Source organism: Brachycentrus maculatus, unplaced genomic scaffold, assembly GCF_059751285.1.
Source record: "Brachycentrus maculatus isolate JH-2025_06_01 unplaced genomic scaffold, ASM5975128v1 h1tg000269l, whole genome shotgun sequence".
Taxonomy (NCBI): domain Eukaryota; kingdom Metazoa; phylum Arthropoda; class Insecta; order Trichoptera; family Brachycentridae; genus Brachycentrus; species Brachycentrus maculatus.
Window position 1 is genome coordinate 2,687,634 of NW_028281020.1, and position 25,478 is coordinate 2,713,111.

Sequence of the window (25,478 nt, forward strand, 5' to 3'; positions counted from 1 at the left end):
ATTGCATCCGATGTAATCGAATATCCATTTATATTATGTGTTGTATTAATTGATTTGTTTTGTTGTTGTTGTATTTTTTAGATGGGAATTGCATTTATTATTTACCTTTATTATTATGTACAAGGTTTATAGATCATTTAGTGGATTTTTGTTTCTTCTAGCTAATTCAATATGTTTCTATTTGAATCTTTGTTGGAAACAGGAAGGATAATCATCTAGTATGGGCCCATCAGAAACATCTCAGCATTTGGTCATTGCTGGGAGGAAACCACGAAAACTCCTCTGGAGAAGGCGGACTGTTGACTGTCATCAGCAGACCTTCCGTTCCACTAGAAGAGGGTTCGGCATTTTGTATCCTAGCTTGAATGCTTGTATGAATGGTATTGTATATTATATGCAGTGTAAAATTTGGACCATTACTTTATTCCTTGATAATTTATTTATTGATTTCAATTCAATCATGAAAAAACAACAAATGTAAAAATCCACTTTTTCAGCCTGGGTTATCACCGAACGACATTAATACAGATGTGGTTATTTTGTATTTGGTTATCGATATATTAGCATATCTTTAAAATTTTCAAATGCTAAAATTTCACACATTGATTATACAATTCGTATTTTATGTCTAATAATAAACACATACACATAAACATAACAGACCTTAAAACGATACGACACTGTCATTGAAAATATGCAAATTAAAATACACATTTTAGCACATTATGTAATCCATTAAGAAAAAAACAGTTTATTTTTTTACTGCGATACTCTGCTTCGATCACCTCGACTATCATTATTCAGTATGAATATATCAGGTTTATTTCAACGAAGCAACGTGCACAATAATGATATAGGACCCTCATTCCTGAAGACGTGAGAATATCACTGGATCGTTCCAGGTGCAGAGAGAGGGCATCCACCATGCATATGACAACATAAAGGACCATCATAATGAAACTAGGACCAGATATTAGAAAAACATACGAGCATCAGCATTTTAATATGCATATACATTCCTTAAAATTGTAACCCATTTATTATAAATTACTTATGACAAAAACGCACATACATATGAACGTACATACGTGCCTTCGTAATATTTTAATTTAAGGATGAGATAATAATAACAATTAAAATACCTACATTTTGTAAGATTTGCGGGATTAAATTTTAGTTTAATTTATTTTTAAAATATATGAACTCTGAAATGAAGAAAAAAAAATTAACGTACATTTTCTCGGTAACAGTCAAGGGAGACATCGTATCTCATATTTCTTGCTAACTAGCTCACGTCGAAAACACACAAAATCTGTCTAAAATGTCACAAACATATTCGCTCTATGTTGAAGCAAACGCCAGATGTATTAAAAAGGATAATATTTTCCAATAGTTTTCAATCTATTCCACTTTATTATTGTAATTAAAGGATGATTCACTGTTAATTCACTGTAAAATATTTCTAAAAACAATATTGGTTCAGATGTCATGAAGCAAGCAAACCGACACAAGAAATATACTCTAATTCAAACCAATACAGTGATAAAATCATTTGGACAAAATACAAGCCTTAATGTGTACAAATATGTTATAACGGTCTTCTTTGGATCTTAACCCACACCTTATGGTGCATAAAGCACTTCATCGAATCGGTGCAATTTTAACTTGATCTTTAATTTGATGAAGGTAATAAGGGGTCAGTCTTACGCTCCGGATATAGATATAGGAGTGGAATTTATTTTAATGGTTACAGATAACTTAATTGAAAGATGGAGTTTATTTTTGCTAATTTAAAGATAAATATCAATCCCTCTTACAAAGACTTTTCAATTGTTCTCTGATGAGAATGAATGTGTTTTATTTGTAAACTCATATTTTCGTGTTATTCCACTAAGGTAATGCTGAATCCATAAATAAAACTAAAAAATCTAAAAAATATGTAATATTTTTAAAGTTAGTTTTTCTCTTAAATAAGAAAATATCAAACGGTTTCAGCTGTACAGCATGGAAATTCATGTCGTAAAACATTAAATGTAAAACTTTTGTGTGTATATAAATAAAAAATAAATAAAATAAAAAAAATTGACATCTCATCAAAGATGAAGAAGAATATGGAAGTCTGGGCATTTACATCATTTACTCACCAATAGATGTCTCTAGTGAGGTTGGTCTATATGGAAGTCTGGGCATTTACATCATTTACTCACCAATAGATGTCTCTAGTGAGGTTCGAGTGATTCAAGAACAAGGTTTCTAAATTGGTTCATATGTATAGAACTTCCAAGAATTTGAGTAGTGTGGTTGTCAATAATGGGTAGAATTGGTGAATGTTACACGTGTGTAAAGTGATCACTTAAACCAGCCTATGACGGTCGTCAGCCCCGTAAATGCCCAGACTTCCATATTCTTCTTCATCTTTGATGAGATGTCAAAAAATAATATGAAAATAACTCCTGTAATTGGGAACAATATTTGGACACACTCAAAATGTTGTAAATAAATAAAAACGACCTTTGAATTTTGAGTTATAATGTTGTTAATCATTGGAGGAATGGTAAATGTTAAAAATTGTATGTCGATGACATGTCGTTAGCTCTGTCAATGCACAAACTTCCAAATCGCCACCTCAATGACATATTTGTTTGTGCTGAAATGTAATTCAGTATTGTAAATCAGGTATCACGTAAATGTTTTGAATTATAATTTCCCGATTTGGTATACAATTTGTAACGTTAAATGTACTAAGCATGTAACATCAAGTCATATAATTTGGGATTTTACTTTAAATAAAACAGCAAAGAAATCAACGTTTTATTGAAAAAATATTTGTGATCATTATCAAAAATAAATATGAACAAAAATTTTTAGGTTACTTTAATTTTTGAGTAAAATTTATAATGCTATTTACTTTTTTATTTATTTATTTATTATTATAATTATATTTACAACAATTTTGAATTCAATAAATAAGGACTTTACTGATTTTAAGTAATATCTCTTTCACAAATAAAACTTTATAAAAGTTTTAAAAAATGGTGAAGAATATTTTTTTCTTTCATTTTTCATCCCCAGAAAGTTTGTTCGTTGCATTTCCTCCATTTCCTGAAACAAAAATAAAAATCATGTACTTGAATTTTTAAACCATCAAACATCATACATTAGTAATTTACTTTATCACTTTATAAAAAAACGTCATGCAGTATTTAAAAGAAGGTTGTATGTACATTTTGTTAGTAATGAATTAGTAATATTGAAAATCATAATAATAATAGTAATAAAACCCTTATCCGCACCCCAATGGTGCATAGGGCACTGCGTCATATAAACGCAGTGTTATCTTGATCGTTTACACATGAAGGAAAGGTTATCAGCCCTCCGCTTCAAGTACCAGTCCAGGGTAATATTGAATAAATATTACAGTGAAAAAATCACTCATATTGAAATATTACAGTGAAAAAATCACTCTTACACCCCCTGGGAATCGAACCCGGGTCCTCCAGAACGGTAGTCGAGCGTGCTGACCATTACACTACGGAGGCGGACAAAAATCATAGTTAGAGAAAATAAGCCGAGCAGCTAAACCTATAGTTAGAATTATATACAGCTAAAGATTTAGTGATTTTAAAGATGTAAATAATTCTTTTTTGTCTTTTGATGAAAAACTCACTCATCATCAGAGTCAAATAAATTTTCTTTTTCAAATAAATTTTTAAAACACTTCATCGTATAGAAACAGTGTTATCTTGATCGTGAATTTGACGAAGGAAAGGCGATATAATGCACTTAATAAAAAATAAATATTAGAGTGAAAAATCGTTTTTATTTAATTTGACTCTCCTGAAAATTTAACCTTAGACGTCCAGCATGTTAGCCTAACGCAGTAACTACTATTTAATATTTATTTTACAAAACTTTATTATATTGCAACTTCTTTTAATCTATGTTAATTTTTCTTCAGTTATGTGTATAAGCACTTATATTATACATTCTGTGTAGTCTCGAGCTGTATTATCTGAATCCAATTTGCTCGGAAATTATTACTAAGGCTGGCTAAAATATTATAATACTCTTCACGATTTTGATATACTTATTTTCGCTCATTTTGTATGACGTTAAACTCAATAAAAAACCTTTTTACTCAATAATATTATAAATCAAAGTGCAGATAAATACAATGCTATATATTATTTTTTAACATCTTAGCAAAGATGAAGAAGAATATGGAAGTCTGGGCATTTACGGGGCTGACGACCGTCATAGGCTGGTTTAAGTGATCACTTTACATACGTGTAACATTCACCAATTCTACCCATTATTGACAACCACACTACTCAAATTCTTGGAAGTTCTATATATATGAACCAATTTAGAAACCTTGTTCTTGAATTACTAGAACTTCACTAGAGACATCTATAGGTGAGATGTAAAGAAGCTTTTTTAAGTGACTTTTTTAAGCTGACGACCGTCATAGGCTGGTTTAAGTGATCACTTTACATACGTGTAACATTCACCAATTCTACCCATTATTGACAACCACACTACTCAAATTCTTGGAAGTTCTATATATATGAACCAATTTAGAAACCTTGTTCTTGAATTACTATGTAGAACTTCACTAGAGACATCTATTGGTGAGATGTAAAGAAGCTTTTTTAAGTCAGCCCCGTAAATGCCCAGACTTCCATATTCTTCTTCATCTTTGATAAGATGTTAAAAAATAATACGGAAATAACTCCTGTAATTGGAGATTATTCAGATTTTGTGAACAAGTATTTGGACACACTCAAAATGTTGTATGCAATGCTATCTCATCGGTGGTTTTATTTAAACTCTTTATATGCTTTGACATTACGATATATTCACCTATTTTATTTAAAATATATCACATTTATACAGCTTTTATAAATAATCTCGATTTTTATATTTGTCAATACGATTTATCCAACATTATGGATATCGCCGTGAGATTAGATAGATTTAAAATATATTGTAAATAAAAATTTTGATAAGGCGCTAATTAAATTTCAATGCAACTGATAATATTATCAATTAAAAATGATAAATTCTGTCCATATTTCCTTTAAATACAAAGCATTGATTCGTTACAATAATATTCACCTAGCGGTTTATCAAGGTCTGTTAAAAAATTTACATAAATCGCACTAGTAGCAGTATTCAGTATATCTGTTTGTATAAAATAAGCCTTGAATATCGACACAAAAAAACGGGGTAAAATAATTAAAAGGGTTAAAATCCTTTCGTTTCCTTTAGTCTATTTCATTCAAAAATCAAAATTTGTTTTCCATAAAATATTAATTTCAATCAATTCAAACCCTTATCCGCACCCCAATGGTGCATAGGGCACTGCGTTATATAAACACAGTATTATCTTGATCGTTAACACGAAGGAAAGGTGATCAGCCCTCCGCTTCAGGTACCAGTCCAGGGTAATATTGAATAAATATTAGAGTGAAAAAAATTAATGAAAACGCAAAAATTTTACCACATATTTCTTTCGCGATATTGTCATGTAATATAGAAATGATTGGTTTTATTCATATACCTACTGAAAAAATGTAATAAATATTCAACTATGTTTTGTTTAAACAGATGATTTTCATTGACTCTCCCGCGTGAATTTGTTACAGGATTGTCAATAATAAGAAGAAATGACGAATATTTTATGACAAGTGTACAATATGCAAAAAAATACGAGTGAATTAAAATCTCAGAGAAGATTATTATCAGCTTATCTGTACCCCTATAATGAACGTTATATCTAAGTAGATAAGTAAAGTGACAATAATATTTGCTTTAGTTCTTGACCTATTTATTTAAAAGGCATTTCACCGCATTTTTAACCCTTTTTCGATTCATACTTTTAAGAAGTTTATGATAGGGATAAAAGATACTTGTTTTTATTTTCGTTTCCGAATACACAATAGTTTAATTCATCGACTGTTTATTTACCTACGTTGATTTCCTGTTCATAATCCCAGACATGAACAAAACATTAAGTTGTTTTTATTTTTTATTATTATTTAAAAGCTAAATTTACGAAGCCGATTTCACTCAAATAAAATAATATTTTATTAAAATCAAGAAACAAGAGATTTAGTAGTTACATGAAAATTTATCTTTTACATATCATTTTCATATTTTCAAATTAGAATGTTTCTAAATTGGGTCTTATATAATGTAATTTGGGTTTTCAGAACTACTTCTGGGGAAATCTAGATCCCGTCCTATCGAAGATGAAAAACAAATATATTTTTTAAAACAACAAAACAAAAATAGTTTCTCCACGGATTTCATAATGATAAAAAAAATATACAATGCCATTTTTTCGATATTTATTGTTTTCCCGACTTTATTTTTATTTTTAGATGGATCTTTTAATCTTTTTTTAAAAAAAAAGATAAACCATGTTCGGTATACATTGCCAAGATGCTTTTAATTATCATTTTAACTTAGTTTTCACTGAATCTTAAGTCTTGAGTTGATATTTCCTTAAATTGATTATTTTGCTCAAATAAGTAAAATGTGTTTTGATGTTTTGACCGAACAACAAAACGTTTTGGTGTTTAAACGCTTAAAGAATATAATTATACTTGGACTCATCATGTATGTGCAATGGACGTCAAGAACCCGGTACACGGATAACAACGATCTCCGATCGGTAAAACCCATTTGCCGTAATTGTTACTAAATGAAGCCTGCAATAATTGTCACAATAGTTGCGTTTGGAATTTAATGACCTTATTAGAATCAATTTCAAGGCAAAGCTCACGTTTTTTGGTTACAAACTGTGAGACGTGGTCAAATTTGAATGTCATATTTAAAATAAATCATTGAAAACGGAGGCATAAATTAACGCTTGTACGTGGACACAATGAATGGGCATGTTGAATATGCAAAACGTGTATGCAAATGATAATTTTGCATCAAAATATTGTTGACTTTTAATTCGTTGTTATTTTTTATATAAAGAGTCTTAAAGATGTATCATTTGTAAATATATTTTTAAAATATACTATTTCGGTTGGATAAATTATTGCAATTATTTTTTTGGTTTTCTGTTTTTAAAGTAATTTACACCTCAATTGTTTTCTATCTCACTACATCTCAATTCATAGTTTTCAATTTCATATCGTATAACATTGTGATAACCGTTATTTAAGAGAGAGAAATTATACAACAGTATAATCGTAATTTATCGGTTTTATAAATGTACATATATATATATATATATATATATATATATATATATATATATATATATATATATATATATATATATATATATATATATATATATATATATATATATATATATATATATATATATATATATATATATATATATATATATATTTATACATATATATATATATGTATATATATATATATATATATATATATACAGTTACCAGAATTTAAATATAGATATGCGTTTGCATATATATATATATATATATATATATATATATATATATATATATATATATATATATATATATATATATATATATATATATATATATAAATATTTATATATATTTATTTATTTATCATATATATATTTATCACATCTCTAAAATGCGTTTTTTTATCTAAGAAAATTAATCATATTACAAAATTTATTTTTGTATTGGAGTCAACGATTTTTTTTTCGAATAAAGCCATGGTGTTGCGTTATTAGGGTGTGATCGAAACATTTTCTCTGATTGATGATATTAAATGAAAATACACCGAACATAAAAATTAATATTTGGATTTCTTAAAAATTAAACTCGGATATTGGGGACTGCATAACAGACACAAATATCTCTTGATATTTTATATAGTTTGAAACGGAACTTATGCAAAAACGCTTTATGGAAAGAGCGTTTTGACCAAACTTATACTAGTGTAGATGTAATAATAATAATAAAAAATTAAATTATTGGGGTGATCTTTTTAATTTGAAGTACTTACTTGGAATCAGTATTCTTCGTTGAGCTGTATTTGCATTCACACATTTAATAAAACAGTAATTTAAACATCCCTATTTCGAATTTCAGAACATAACTATTTTATATCACATTTTTATCTTAAATCTAGAATCTTGTTATTTTAATGTTAGGAATATTAATTTTCGGCGGTGCACAAGTTTCAGGGGCGTGTTTTTTCGTGAACCAATATGAGAAAATTAGAAAAGACACTTTTAAAATGAGCATTGAAAAAAACACAAAAATGAATGCCATATTTCACTGTTGTTTGATTATACTCTCTTAATTAGTTTTTTTTTACACTTGCATGTCTTAGAAGCTAGCAAATGGAGGCTTCGACAAGTAATGTTAAGCCTTCTGTTTTACTTGTCGTTATAAATTCTCAATAACGTCGATAATGACGTTCCGCTAATGCCCGTGGTTCTTAAAGTTTACAATAAAAATAAGAAATGAATTAAATTTTAAAAAATAAAAATTAAATTTAAATTTTTTTTTTTGAGATCAATATTGGTATTTCATATGATGGTAAACGGTATATAACTCCATCCATCATTCTATGATGATACAATTTTTGTCTTTTTGATTAAAAAAATACTTTCATTTTTTTACCTATTAACTGTGCAGTTGGTTTCTCAATGTGACAAAAAATATGTGTGTTTTATTTAATTTAAAAAAAAATACCATTAATAATATCAATAATCACGTTTTTGTAAAAAAATGCACTTAGTCATTTTCTCCTGTATGAGGACGATATATATCTTTAAAAAATTACCAGGTATTTTGATTGAGCATTTATGTATCAAGATGTGTAAAATTTAAAAAAATATATTTTGGCAGCTTATTTTTATTATATACAAAACTAAAATATTATTTTTAGTTGGATAGACGCTAGACTATGAAACGAACGCGTCACGGGTTCGATTCAATTGCAAAATTAATTCATGTTTTTTTTTAATCGGTGTGGGTGTTGATAGCTATTTATATCTCCTTTTCGCATCCTTACCTACAGACGAGCCTATAAAATATATAAAATATTGCCTATGATTACTTTAATAATAATAAAAAATACCTAACACTAACATTCTCAGAAATAATTATTATAATAATACAGAATTAACTTGATTGCCATGTTATATGCTGATATGCTAAAGAAAGTAAAGACAACACTATTGAAAATCCAAAATTTTAATCTTTTAACATCATTTTGTTAAAACGCTGAAAAAAATTTAAGAACATCAGCGAATTGCTATAGTTCATACCAAACTAACAACTAACTCACCTTCAATATTTACATCTGCGAACACAACTTCCTCACCACTTCAGAATCATAATTGGTTTCCGCCAATAACACTCTATATAAATATCTTTTCAATTGGAACAAAAGCTTTTGATCACGATTGTACATAATTATGTGTCATCATATTTGATTTAAAAAATGTGTTATTCACTATTCGCTCACTCCTTTCAAGAACGTCATAAATCAAAAAAACTTGATTTTTCAGGAGAACGTTTTTAAAGTTTTTCAATTTTTTGATTTCAATTTATTCAATAATTAAAATATACATTACAAACTAACATTTAAGGCGTATACATAAAAAAAAAACAAATTAAAAGTAAGCAAGAAGACTCTTGTTAAATGTGTAGAAGAATCCCGCTTCGCAAAACTCCTTCGGACACATAGAACAGATCAATATCCAATGTGATATTGTTCAACATAGCGGTAGCTCTTCCTACAGGCATAACCATTGGCAGGTTGGTCCTGTGTATAGGAATGTGAAACAATCTATGCCGACGCTGTCTTAGGTAACTATCGGGAACATACAGACCAATGTTCCGGATAATTTCAGGATTATCGATCATACCGCGCAACAATCGAAAAAGATGCGTAATCAAATAATCAAATACACAAAATATAATACAATGTATTAAAAATAAATATCAAGCAACTTATTGAACTTTTTACTGTGCAACAGTAAAAAGTTCAATAAGTGGCTTTGCGCTTTGAACTTGAAATTTTGAAGTTTAATAAGTTTCTTTTTAGGTTAAACCTGAACGTTTTATCTCCATTTAAAAAAAATATACATGAAAAAAATAATTAAACGATAAATTTTCTTCAAAATGCAAAAACAATACTTTCTGCCCTGTAGCGGGTAGATATTGAGTTAAAAATATGTCTTTTTCTGGGATATAGTACATTTTCTGGGCATTCCGACCAATGCACAACTGAAAATTGACGATTTTTGATTTATGGCGTTCTTGAAAGGAGTGAACGTATTGTGATATTTCATACCTACACATATATTTGCGAATACATTACCAGACCTACGTAGGTTCACTGTCGTAAGTGCTTTGGCACTTGATAACAAGGAAGAAGAGAATAATATGTTCGTATCAATTAACAAACCTGTATGTTCGCATACCTTTTTAGCAAGTGACAGGGCAGTGTACATACCTAACTTAAATGTATAATAATGAAGTACGAAAATTCTACACCTCATTTTATTTTTATTGATTTAGTATGAAATATTTATAAAACACATCTGAGATTTGATTTCTACGTTTTGACATCTTAACATAGATGAAGAAGAATATGGAACTTCTGGGTATTTACAGTTCTTATTGCCTGTCGTATAATGGTAAAGTGATCACTTTACTCATGTGTAACATTCGCCATTCTACCGATGATTGACAACCACCCTACTCAAATTTTTGTAACCCCTACGTATATCATAAGTTTTATGATGCTTTATGTGTGAGCATACTTCCATATTTTTCTTCATCTTAGTTAAGATGTCAACACGTCACAGGTACCAGCCAAGGGTAATATTTATTGAATTCTTCAATGAAAAAAACTCTTAAATTTATTTAAACCCCCTGGGAATTGATCCTGATTGGATCTCCAGCATGGTAGTCAAACACAATAACACTTAGGTGCACTGTGGAGGTGGATAAAACGCAGAAAAAGAGAGAAAACAATCGAAATTACGAGCGATCGGTGCCAAATTTAAAGAAAATAATACCTACGTATTTAAATTTCACGTGAACACTGCATTATTTTAACTTATATCTGTACCAAATATAGGGGTATTCTAATAACTTCTTGCTTAATATTCTTGCAACTAACACTGCGTCAAAAAACGGTGTTAGTTGATTATACGAAAGCTTGATATCATACACACAAAATTTTCAACCTATAAGACAGTTACCTGATTAAGATGCGCAAATTAAATATTTTTCCTCTTCAAGTCCAAGGAAACGGATAATTTTCATTTTTTTATATCGCAAAGTCTCACTGAATTGATTCACAATTTAGTCACGTACAGTTTGGGAACATTCTTTGTATATTTAAAAGTGAACCATACCGCAAAAATCATGAATGTAAGTTGTAAACCCAAAGATGCTAAAAATATATATACAAAAAGCATTTTGAACTAAACAATCGTGTGCTGTGAATCGATAACAATAAAAAGAAATAGAAACAAACGTTCGGTATCACGACAATCGATTGTGTAAAGCCATCTAAATAAAACGTGTTTTAATATATAAAATATAATCGATTTTTAAGTCTTTTTAAAGATAAGTTTCGTGTTTTGGATAATGGTTTCTAATACATGATTCATATGTTATTGATAAAACTTAATATCTCTGTTTTCACGAATTAAAAATTCTTCAAATTTTCTTTTAGATATATATTTATATATATATATATATATATATATATATATATATATATATATATATATATATATATATATATATATATATATATATATATATATATATATATATATATATATATATATATATATATATATATATATATATATATATATATATATATTTATAAATATGCATTTAATTATGGGGTTCTTATGTATTATAAAAGTAAATAAAGAACTTACCAGTTTGTAGAAAACATGTTTCCTGAAATGTTTTACTTTCGTTCATTTCCATAATTGACTCAACAATCATTAAACATTTTTAGTTTTGTACGTTGATTTTTCTTCTTTTATTTTTACATCATAACCTTGTTATAATTACTTTATTTTCTTTCAATTCTCTTTTTGTTTTGATTGTATGCCACAAAGAGAATAAAATAAAAGATATTTGTAGCGTTACCGCAGTCAGAAAAATAAAAATGAAAACCATTTTTTCCCACTAAATCTTTGAAACGGATATCTTGAAAACTGCCTTTAAGGTGAGTGATAACATAAATACTGGAAAAAACACATTGATCAATAATATATACACACTTGATAAATGTATTGATAATTCTTTATTCCTTCTTCTTGATCTATCGAGTTCACAATTTTATCTAAAGCGAAATGATATAATATAATTTATCTGATATTTTGACGAAATAATATCGTTTTTTATCATTCATCTCCTTACTATCTTTCGTTTACCATATTTTCCAAAAAAAATGTAGTTTTTTAAAAGTCATACCTTTAAATATAATTTAAAATTCTAAGCTTTATCACATTCGTTATGTTACTTTGTTAATAATACCGGTGACATGAACGGGTGTAATGTGTCTACTAGACATACTTCTTTTTCTTCTTTCTGGCAATATCTCAACTCAGGTTGTAGGTCCTTGTGAGCAACATCACCTAGGCCATACCTTCGAATCATGTTTTAATTCTGCAGCATCCATGAAATCTTCGGTCTTCCTCTAGACGTCTTTCGAGGAAGATCTATGGCGATTGCCTGGTTCGCAATAGGAAGAATAGACATACTTCTTGTCATAACATATTAATAAAGCAAGAATGTAAGTCATACTTTTTTAATATGTCCATAATATTTTCACTTTAAAAATAATTGGAATTACGTTTTGGGCTTGCAAGTTTGAACAGTATGAAAGCTGTCTGGAGATCCTATCTTTACTCAGATGCCAGCATCTCTCCTTTTCTCTTATATGGTTGTGAGATAATCCACCTTACAACGGCCCTGAGCAGCCATGCACTTAGCTTTGAGAATTGATACCTGAGAGAATATGACTTTTTTAGAAATGAGTAAATGCGGCATAGGATGCAGCAACCTATGGTCGCATCTGACGTCGAGAATAGGCAATTTAGTTCGCTAGGCAGGTGACAGAAAGCCTGGATGCAGTTTTTGGGGCAGATATAGATAAATAAATTAGTACCTATATATTTTTTAATTCATTAATTGTACAATACATACATTACAAGCGCTTCACGCTTATGCAAGAATGCATATTGATAACTAACTTCAGTCGACTTATGTTGCTATCATTTGTCCTTCTCTAGAAAATTGTTCTAAACGCCAGCATTAACTGAAGTTACAACATCATAAAAATAATATGGTAATTACGTAGATAGTTTATTATCGCAAGGTAAAATTATTTATTTAGAAAATGGCCTGTAATACGTCTTGCGTTAGGTTAGTATAATTTACAAAGTGACATTTTTCTACAACATCACCAATACTTTTGACGTCATTCGCACCGCAACGAATTGTTTTTTTTTTTTTTTTTCTTCAACGTTGTTACAAAAGTTTTTTTATAATTTTGATTCATTTCCTAAAAATTTCTACTTACAATCTTAAATTAAAAACGCAATTCCCTCCAATAAAGAGATGAGCTCTTGTGATTGGAGAGGGACTAACAATTGTTAGTTATGTTTGTTGGTAAAACGATTTATTTTTATTAAAATCATTAATTTGTTTTTTCGTGTTTTTTTTTCATTAAATTTATTTTTATTTATTTAATTTATTAATTTTTTCGTGTTTTTTTCTTTTTTTTCCTTCATTAACATATATAAAATTCATTTAATTTATTTTTAGCAATTTATTGTATGTACGTGTGTTTTTTTTATGATAAAATGTTAATTTGATCCGTTTATTACATGTAGCGTGGAAATCAATCCAACGCCAACGCTTGGAATGAAAATGAAACAAAGGAATAATGACTCGAAAAACACAAATGACTAAAAAAACATCCGATGTTGAATTCACTTAAATAATACATGTTTGAAACTTAAGATTATTCACAAGATTAGGCCATTATTTGAGAGTATTTTTTTGTAAAATAGGATTGAAAAAATACTCTTTTGGAGAAATCTAAAATTTATTTCAATTTCCACTCATATTAACCCAGACTCAAAAAACATCCAATGTTTATTAACATGTATTTTTAAAAATACATGTTTTTTATATTAATCATAAGATAAATGGCCATTATTTGAAAATACTTTTTTTTTTATAAAATAGGATTGAAAAAAAGACACTTTTGGAGAAATCTTCAATTTATTTCAATTTCTACTCATATCAAACACTACACACATTTGTTTCATGTATAATTATTTCATTTTCAGCTGCATTATTTTATTTCATATAAAATTAGTTTATTATTTGGTGTGAGTAGTATTTAACCACATTTTAACCCTTTACGGTAATGTGTTCATTTACGTAACGAAATGTGCTTGGCAAACATTATAATTTTTTTTTAAATTAATGTAATTAAAATAATACACATTATCTTCATTAACATACATTTTTATGAAAAACTTATAATATGTAATTTATAACAATATATGTATAAGTACTCGGATTCATTTTTCACTTTTGAACAATATGTCAACTATAATTTTTTTCTTTTTTTATCTTTTTTTTCAGTCTCATTAAAATTGATTTTCTCTGTACAGGTTGTATAAATAAAATTTAAAAAAACCTAAATTCATTAATCAATATTAAATTAGCCTTGGTCATAAAGGTTACGTGTGTATATATATATATATATATATATATATATATATATATATATATATATATATATATATATATATATATATATACATATATATTATGTGAACAAATATGAAAGGATTTTTGGTAGGTGTGCTTTTAATTGTATGCTATGGTAACGGTACAATAAATTTAAATTAAGTAATAAACGTTATCAAAGGAGACCTTGTAACAAAGTATTTTCATGTATTTTCCTTAATCATTTTTTATTTTATGTAAGTTATAGATTGATTCATGGTACAAAGAATGCTCAGTGATACAGTATTTTAGTAATGAGTTACCACTCTAGTAGAATGTTTTGCTTTTATTTGAGGTGCTTGTATTTATGCTATATACGAAATTATAAATCACTTATTTGAATAAAATTTTACTGGGACGACACACAGTCTGATGATATCGGTAACAATGAAACACGGTCACCGGTCAAATAAAATAAATGTGGAAAAAACTATAAAGTTGTTATTTTATTGAATAAAAGTAGAAGGTACGTTAATTAAATCTGATTCTAGGTAATCTCATGTATGTATATATTTTACCAAATTTAAGGAATACTTTACTCATATCATTCGTAATACGCGAGCTTACGATAAAAGAAATACATATATTTGAAAATAAATTTTGCCCCTTAAACAAAATATTATAATAATAACAAAAAAATTCATTCCCACATATGGTTTATCCGGAAATATAACAACACATATAACCAAAAACTACCGTCAATCAACTTACAAATAAATCAATTAGTATATAAAATCGTTCATCAGAAATTTATTTTTCAAAATGGAGGAAATATTTTATGAGTCAAATTCAATAATAACATATTGTTTTTTACTGAAAAGGGTTAATGAAATTTTTGATACATATAATCTTTAACTTAAAATATCCCTTTATAAGTAGAGTATAATAATTCAGACAGTTCTCTTGAATGTCAATACCACATTCATTTACTGCGTTTTTTTTTTCGAAGAAAGGTCTAATTTTTAAACTTGTGAAAATTCTGAAACATTTTTGAAAGTTGGTAACATTGGCGGAGGGGGACGAACTGGTGGTGCATCTGAAATGTCTTTGAAATCTGAAAAAAGAAAGACGACATAAAAACATAAAAAAATAACTAAATATTTCATAACGTTGAAAACATGAATCAGTTTTCAGGTGTTATCTCCCTATATGTCAGATATGGGAGATGATAATTATAATTTTGCCCATCGATCAAAATTTAAATTACGTACAAAAGGTGTTGCGGGTACGATTATCATATTTATGTTAAAAATAAAAATAGTCGTAAATATTTTAAAATGTATAACAATTGATCAAATGAATCCGCGCTGAAAATTTATTTAAATATATTTTTCTCAGATAATGGTATGGCATTCTCGTATATCAAATATCACATTGAATTATTTTTAGAAAAAAAAAATATTTCAATGTCTTGATACAAAACTAGGATAATAATTGTGAACAAAGATTATATTTTTCAAATAAAAATAATAATCTGTGGGAGAAAACGATAATTTAAAAAAAATATATATATTGAGAATGGTAAAGTTTTACAATATCTGACTACATTTTGTTATCAATTTTAGAGTGATAACGAATGCCCACTTTAGTGGAAAATTAACAAAAAATACGATTGCAAATTTTTCAACAATTTTTAATTGATTTATAAATATTTTTAAATTTTTATTCTCCTCACTTTGTGCTGTGCACATTTGTACATTTATTTATATGTAATTAATTCACAAACGAAAAATCGTACCAAGCCAAAGCCTGCAGGTGGTAGATAAACGATAAAATATGATACACAGTGTACATATGTATATTATACATTATAGTATGAAGCTATTTGCTATAAAAATCTTTGAATAAATAAGACTTAGGGTTAAAAAACATACGAGTAATTGTCAAAACATAGTCAATAACGCTTGAAAACCACTTTGATTTTTTTAAAGCTCTAATTCCAATAATGTAGTGAATACGGAAAACCGTTGAATTATTTACTTTTCTCTTTTGAAATAAGACACCATAGTGCTATAGTTTTCCTTGAAGACGTGATTTCCGTAGGTTCTTATTACGGAACAACAAGTTTTTGTTCTCGTTAATTCACTTATAGACACTACAAAACTAGTCAAGTGTCTTCTCTTTCAGCGTCCTTTCTTCCTAATATGAACAATTTTATAAACTTGTCATTTTAATCACCATAATTGGCATTCATACAATACATGTTTAATTCATACACGCGTAGTTAAACTAACGTGATAAGTATGTATAATAAATAGTGATAGAGTATTGGTTTTTAATAAATGGCAAAATGGTCGATAGTTACACAAAGAATAGCATGATATTTTAATTTTTTCTAATATTTGGAAGGCATGTAACATTCATCAATTCTACCCATGATTGACAACCACAATACTCAAATTCTTAGAATCCAGACTTGTGAACAAGTATTTGAACACTCAAAATCTTGTTAACAAGTAAAAAAATTTGTTGGTTAATTGGCTGTATTTCATTGATCAAATACTTGATTTAAGTTTTAAGTCGGGTTGTGGTCCCGTGGTTTGCATCGCGGACTCTTAAGTCAGGGTTTCTTGGTTCGAACCCACTCTACCACAATTTGATACCTATTTCTAATAATTAGCCGCTTAGGCTCACAGAAATAGTATGAAATTGAAATATTTGTGTGAATAATAAAAACATAAATATTTATCTTTTATTTATAAAAAATATATATATTTATTTAACGTTTAATAGAATACACCTATACAAGGCTGTATTTTTGTGTATTTATAAAATTCTTGGAACTTTTATATGTTTGGTTCAATTTCTACTTGAATCACTTGAATTTCACTATCTATGGACATCTATAGTGAGATGAAAGAAGCTTTTTGATGCTCAACAAATGTTCCGTAAATGTCTAGACTTCCATATTCTACATCATATGTTTAGCTGTCAAAAAATAATATTAAACAACGTTCATGATTTGAAATTTGAATTCAAAGTGTAGACGATTAATTGATGTTTCCATTATAGGGATAGTAATTTACCTATATCACTGTAATGCAGGACAGAGATGCCGTCTGCCGCTCCTCTGTCCCTGTCCCACATGGTGGTGGAATCGGGGCTGGGGGGAGGGGAGGAGCGGGCCACGGAGGGGGTGGCGGGGGGCGAGTCGGTGGCGGAGCTCCGAGGGGCCGAGAGGGGGCGGAACTCCTGTCTCAGCCAAGGGGGCACCTGAAAAATGCAATCGCATATAAATTTCAAGCATTTCTATTAAAATTCTTCTATCAAACTATTCAAAGGAATCATTCCAGAAATAGTCGTGAACATCAAGAGATTGTTTATTTGTTCAAACCTTTATCCACACCCACAATGGTGCATAGGGCACTGCATCATACAAACGCAGCGTTATCTTCATCGTTAACACACGAAGGAAAGGCGATCAGCCCTCCGCTTCATGTCCAGTCCAGGGAAATATTGAATAAATATTAGAGTGAAAAAATCATTTATATTTATTTGACCCCCCCCCCTTGGAATCAAACCCGGGACCTCCAGACCGGTTGCCGAGCGTGGTGACCATTATACTACGGATGCGGGCAAAATATATTTTACGTACTCGTACATAACTCAGAATGCAATCTAGCTTCAAATGTTAATGAAATTTGCAGTTCGACTACCTCCATTGAGCTTCAAAATCTTTTTAAAGTTGTAAATATTTTTGATACTGTTGGCTGTCCAATTACGTGGCATACCTTCATAGTATAAGGTGTTATATGTATGTACATAATACTCTATGCTATGTACTTCAGACTATACTTCACAGTATATGTAACACGTAGTATAGTGGCAAAGCCTTCATAGTATAGAGCAGAGGTTCCCAAACTTTTTGTCTCGTAGACCCCTTACCGTGTTTTTCGATTTTGGGTAGACCCCTCCCGCCTTACCTGATATTGATTTTTAGCAAATTAATTAACTTTAAAAGTATTTTTGACAGTCGACATATGTAGTGCTCACTTTGAAATATTTAAATTTATAACGGTAGTGAAGTATAGTGAAAATTAAAAAGCACACATGTTAGGTTTGATACATTTATTCAATAAGTTCAAATTAAAACATTGACCCCTGGGGGTCGTTGTAGACCACTTTGGGAATCGCTGGTATAGAGTGTTTCCATTGGAAGCTATCGCTTGAATCATTACTTGTGATATGGTATTTTGCGCCTACATTCGAATCCCGTATATTTACGTGTCTCGAAAACAACCAACAGAACGACTCAGAAAAATGGGACTCGTATTTATACGTGTCCCGTTTCCAATGCAAAATGAAGAAAAAAAAATATTATGTGTCCCGATATCAATGTGTTAAAAACAATTAATAATCGATCAATCAAGTTATCAGACGTACTTTTTTTCTTTGACTTGTTCAATATATTATGTGAAGGACAAAAATAATTCAGGTATTTTTTATTCTACAATATATCGTGGGTGTACTGGAAAAAATACGAAAATATGCAATTTTGACTTAATGATGCAGTATTATAAAGTTTTCAATGTTCTGTAACTGTAAAAATACACTAAGTAGTTTGAAATGTCATATTTATGTGGTTTTAAAATAAAATTTAACTTTCAGTTAAATAGCGGGTATTTTATTCAGGCTAAAAGCTTTAACAAACAGGAATTATATTAGGCTTAACGTTTTTTGCCAGTACTGTTTAATAATTTAATATTACACAGATGTAGAACAACACCAGCACAAAACCATTATACGTACGTAGGTAAAAAAAAATATAAACATCCGGAAAACTTAAAATCTACAGAAAATTATCAAATCTTTAAAACTAAAATAAAAAAACATATAAAACTTACCCCTACCTAGACTCCATACCAAAGAATATTTCATTTTTTATTTACTTTGTTTATTTATAATTTTAATTTTAATTTACTTTGTTTTAAAAAAAAATATTGTAAAACGAAGTCCCTCTCTAAACACAAGTATCTACATTATTAGAGAGGTAGAAACGTTATATTTGAAAAGTATTTTGTATTTTTTAAATATGTATTTCGTAAAAAAAATCAATATTTTTTTTTAAAAATACTCACAATATGTTTGTTAATATAAGGGATTATTTATTGTTAATTCAAAACATGTTTTTTTTTTAAATATAATGGAATATTTATTTACCATGAGTATGGTTTGTTGCAGGCCTCTTCTGTCCCTATGTACACTGAGATGCGGAGTAAGAGGATGGGGTGGTTGGGTCCTGCTACCGAGAGCTAACAACGCTCCAGTCCCCTGCACCCTGGCACCCTCCAAGTACGTCAACAGAGATCGCATCTATCAACAACAAAAAAGCCATCAACCCTTTTTTTGGTGGTATTCAGTTATGATGTTAAAAGTTATAAACTTTATAAAATAAAACAACTTTAGATATTATTTTGAGAAATAAAAAGACTTTGTGTTTTGATCCACTCACATTTTTATTAACCAACTAGTTTCGGCAACAACCTGATCCACAAAGTTAATGCTTTCAATATTCAAAACATAAAACAACTTTGTTTATAACCTAACTATGAGTATTTCAATGTTTTAAAATTAGTACATAAACCTTGATGATGACAAGGTTCTTGTGGAAACCGGTTGGAAAAAGTGTACCAATAAAAAGTGGTTAAAAACAAAGTTGTTTTATTTTATAAAGTTTATAAAATATGCCATAAAGTATCTGCGAAAAACATTCAAGATAAATAAAAGTTGTAAGCCAAAAAAGACCTTGTGATGAAAATTAACGCAACAAAAGATGATTTAACATTATTTTTTGACATCTCAACATAGATGAAGAAAAATATGGAAGTCTGGGCATTTATAGGGATTACTTGGTGAAATGATCACTTGACACACGCGTAGCATTCACCAATTCTACCCGTGATTGACAACCATACTATTCAATTTTTCAAAATTTCTAGATATGATGATCAAACTTGTGTATACACATATCAAACACATTGTATGCGAATTCGCTAGAGACATCTATGGTGGGATGAGAAAAACTTTATTAAGGGTTGGATTTGGTAAATGTGTGTCAAGTGATCACTTAAGACGGTTAAAAGCCCTGTAAATGCCCAGACTTCGATATTTTTTTTAAAATTATATCAAATTAATTTAATAATTTCTTCTATCAAAAAATAATATAAACTTCACTTCACCTATACTCGTTCCGATTTGCTTTCAAAGACAACAGCTGGAGGCGCGTTGCAGGAGCCTGGGTGAGGACCTATCGAACATCGGATCCGTGATAGTTCATAAGGAACTGTCACGAGAAGCAGTATCATATATGATAAAAATAGTGAAGGACATTGGTAACATAAACCAAAGTAGGAAACAAAATTCCGAACCCTCTTCTAGTGGAATGGAAGGTCTGCTGATGGCAGTCAACAGTCCGCCTTCTCCTGAGGAGTTTTACGTGGTTTCCTCCCAGCAATGAGCAAATGCTGAGAAGTTCCCGTTTGGCCCATACTAGATTATCCCTCCCGTTCCCAACACAGATTCAAATAAAAACATATTTCATTATCTAGAAGAAACAAAAATCCACTAAATGATCTATAAACCTTGTACATAATAAGCAAGGTAAATAAAAAATGCAATTCCCATCTAAAAAAAACTCGTTTCGATTCAAATTGATACCAATCAATATGTTTAACACTTACGTGATATAATTTTTCGGAAACATTTTGTTGAGATTCGTTTCCCCCAAAGTTGGGAGTGATGGTAATGGCCCGAGATAGTTGCTGCAGAGCTTGTTTGGACTTCCTTTCTCTTTCCATGTCGGTTTTAATTAGCTGCAATATTCTCAGAAGAGCCTGCAAGAGATTACAAATTGATTCAGATATAATTAATTCATTTTTTATATAATTTAAGAAATAAACTGTTGCCCAATAAACCTCTCTAATCACTTATACCATATTATGACTAGCTGATAGAAGGCTTTGTTGAATTAAAAAAATATTGTCATTAATTTATTGAGCAGTCACTTTGTAGTAATATCTATTCTCGATTTAAATTTCACTTGGTACATACCACTACTTCTTAAAATCAATTGTGACACGTGTTTCGATGCATTCCGCAACATATTTACACACCATATGTGAAGCTATGGCTAAATTTTTGACTGTGTAAGTTCATATATTGGTATGCCTTACAGAAAATTTAAAACAAGAATCATGGAATGCAAATTATGTTATAGAAATAATAATTTTTCAGAGTTCGACAACCAATAACAATGACATAATAACAATAACGTAGAAATCATAAAAATAAATAATGAGAAAAGTCATTACCTGCATTAATTTAAAGGAATAAAAATATAAATAATAATAAAGGCACAATTAACAATACAATGACTTAAGCCTCTCTTCTTTTGTCCACGTTTCAGCTGATAATAAATAATAAATAATTAAAAGAAAATAATAAATAATAGAAAGTAAATTTTAAATGAAAAAAAAAACAAATAATAAATTAAAAATTAAAAATAATAAATAAATGAAAATAAGAAACAGCTCCGTTTCCTTCTTCATCATTCATCGTCCCAAGGACACACTTTAGCTTCACATATAACCGTTTTATCATCGTTGAACAGCAAACTAGACAAAAATATCGAAATCTTTTAGTACACAACCATGATACACAATTTACACACAACGAAGGTTTGATAGTCCCAAGAATTTACAGTAAATATGGGAGTCGAACACTGCAATATATCGTTCCGAACATTTTTAATTTGTTGCCGACGGATGTTAGAGGTCAAAATAAAATATAGAACAGACGCAAAATAAAGGAATGGGTAAACGATCAAGAGTTAATTTTATGAAAATTGTAAAATGTTTATATTCTTAATTTTTTTCTCTTTTTTGTGTCTGTGTTAGGTTAAAATAGTTAAAAACAATAAAATGTATTAAAAAAGAACTCCACCGACAATACACACAAAGTGGCTTGGTGGGTCTCTGCAAAAAAAAATATTAATATGTATAAATTGTGATTTAAAAAAAAGTTTACAAATAAAAAATAAAAAAAATACGGTGTTTGAAAATTGTTAGAAATGCATTAAAACACGTGACAGTAAAATGTTTAAGAAAAAGTGGTATTTACCAAGTGAAAATTTCAATTTCAATTGAAAAATATTGTATTGTTTCATTCACAGATTCATAATTTTTAATAATATAGCTCTCCGTGTAAACTTTGTTAATAAATAAAATGAGTTTAAATTTCAAAATAGTCGTAAAATAATTATATAAGCATTAAAATGTATTACTTATTGTTTCATAATCTATAGGAATAATATTGAAACAATGCACATTGTAATGACGCGATCTTATCACCAAACCCCGAAAGTAGACCTTGTGAAAACAACAGATAAACATCTTATGTAACAATGTTGTTTTTGTATCGCAATTAAGTGCACAATTTACTTTTTCATTGTAAATATAGCGACCATTTTACCTATGGACTTATCTTGCGATTCTTATATTTTCCTTTTAAAGAGTAGATATTTTAATACATATAACGTGAGTTGTGACTTGACCCGATGAAAATCTCTAAAAACAAAAGAAATTCATAGTTGATATATTGTGCACTACTATATCGTAGTCGTACAGTAGAAAGTGACCCACTGACAAAACGTAAACTGTTCAGGAGGGCCATTCAAATCACTTTTGCTAGGCAAGAAAATAAACATCAATGCAGTTAGTCATTTTTAACAAGTCAATATATTATACTTTCAAGTTTAAAATCCTTTGGGATTTTTCAGGGCAATATTAAGCTAGGACGATATCAAATAGTCAATGATCACCTTTTTGTAAAAAAATTCACTTGGTCACTTTCTCCTATATGACTACGATATATAGGTGCCCAAAAATGTAGTTTACTGATTACAGTTGTGAAAGTCCTCAATTCAAAAAGTTACATTTCCATTATAAATGATAAGTAATCAGGAAAGCTGGTAAAATTGTAACGTTTTAATGCGATTTAATGATTTCGTATTTGTTCAACACAGGATTGGTCACGCTGTGTCGCTTCTTTAATGAAAATTTCGATAGAATACAGTAAACAGAACCGATTTGCAATTAAAGGATTTTTCGTGCAATATTGAAAATATAACTTTTTAGTGATGATGTCCACAATAGTAGGAGTTATTTTATATTTTGTTTAAGTTTTTTTCATTATTTTTTCACTTGTCTAATCTTGCGCATGTGTAGTAATCTGGTGCATAGGACACCGCGTTTGATGATGAAGTGTTAATTTGATCGTTAATCACACACATGAGGTAAGTTGAAAAGTCCTACGATTCGGTAGTACCTACTAGTTTAAAAAAGGTAATAAAATTTACGTCAATAAATTAAATATATTTTTCTCCCTTGGGAATTCAACCAGTTTTTTTTTGAGAATGGCATTACCTGTCTTCTCCTTTCCTTGTTCATGGCCAGGGTGGTGTGTTGGCAGTAGAAGTCCGGCAGATGCATGGGAGGGGGCGGCGCCAGCAGCAGCCCACGCGCCACCCTCCCCTCCCCCCGCAATGCCTCACCGAGCAACCCCTCCAGCTGGCGGCTCTCGTCCGACGGCCCACCCTGGAAGAATAAGAACACCTCATACAGCGCTTAATGACTAGAAAATAATCCGGAATTTCATCACTCTAAAATTAGACGATGACGAGTATTTCTTTTGGATGAATATTTTCTACTGTCAAACGGGGTAATGCTGCCAAAATGGGGTAATGTTTGCTAACAAATTCAATGTGAACATTTTCGGTATTGGAACATACCCAGAGCGTTAAACGGGGTCTTACCTTTTACTGAATTATACACTGATCCCATGGTTAGTGTCGCGGACTTTGAGTCAAAGCGTCTGGGTTCTAACACTATCTGGCAAGGCTGCATACCTTTTTTGATAACAGACCTCTTAACCTTAACTAACCGGAATAAAGTGTCGGGTTGTGGTCCCGTGGTTAGTGTCGCGGTATCTTAATTGAGAGTTTCTTGGTTCGAACCCACTCTACCACAATTTCATACCTATTTCTAATGGTGAGCCGCTTAGGCTCACAGAAATAGTATGAAATTAAAATATTTGTGTTAATAACATAAACACAAATATTTCTCTTTTATTAAAAAAAAAAGTTGGCTGACAAAATTAATTTTGCTTTTTTCGTTTGTGAATGCAGATGGTTTTTTTTATTGCGAAGGAAATTATCGGAATGTACCTAGAGCGTTAAGTGGGGTCTTACTACAGAGTGGTGTAAAATCAATCACCTGGCGGAAAAAATATATTAATTTTTCACAAATGGTGTCAATCATATTTGACATTTGTGAACTGGATAACAAAAGGTCTAAATAAAGATTTAAAAAATTTTGCTCAGGTCCAAATAAATCATTTCTATCACTCAATTTTCATTTTATTTATTTAACAAAAAAGTCATTTAAAAACAAATTATTTGTTGCGTATTGTTTTCATTTTTGTAATCAGTATTTTCGATATATAATCAAGAAAAAAATAAAATTCTCTTAAAAAATATATTCAGTAAGTATATGAGTTGAACAATTTTTTTCACCACACAATACATTTTTAAGATTATTTTGTTATTTAACATTACCCTTGGCAGGCGAAATAACTCCATTTTATGATACATAAAACGTACGTAGAATATATAAATTATCATTTTAATTTTAGTATTCTAAGTATTAAATA

The 25,478-nt window shown here is 29.4% G+C and overlaps 1 protein-coding gene and 1 long non-coding RNA gene across 2 annotated transcripts in view; both read right to left on the bottom strand.

Annotated features, from left to right (window-relative positions):
• Positions 1-2,903: 2,903 nt before the first annotated feature.
• On the bottom strand, positions 2,904-8,349 carry LOC148305594 (uncharacterized). Its single transcript, XR_015838132.1, has 2 exons — positions 7,978-8,349; positions 2,904-3,102 (listed from the first exon to the last, which is right to left on the bottom strand). It is a non-coding gene; the product is annotated as an uncharacterized LOC148305594 (long non-coding RNA).
• Positions 8,350-15,721: 7,372 nt separating this feature from the next.
• The window catches only part of Nost (Nostrin), a 57,215-nt gene continuing 47,458 nt past the window's right edge, over positions 15,722-25,478 (bottom strand). Inside the window, exons 8-12 of the mRNA XM_088266437.1 lie at positions 24,194-24,364; positions 21,452-21,604; positions 19,932-20,084; positions 17,798-17,984; positions 15,722-15,825 (exon numbers count right to left, since the gene is read on the bottom strand). Coding sequence (XP_088122563.1) covers positions 15,734-15,825; positions 17,798-17,984; positions 19,932-20,084; positions 21,452-21,604; positions 24,194-24,364 — 756 coding nt within the window. The 3' untranslated portion in view covers positions 15,722-15,733. The remainder of the gene's footprint in view (positions 15,826-17,797; positions 17,985-19,931; positions 20,085-21,451; positions 21,605-24,193; positions 24,365-25,478) is intronic.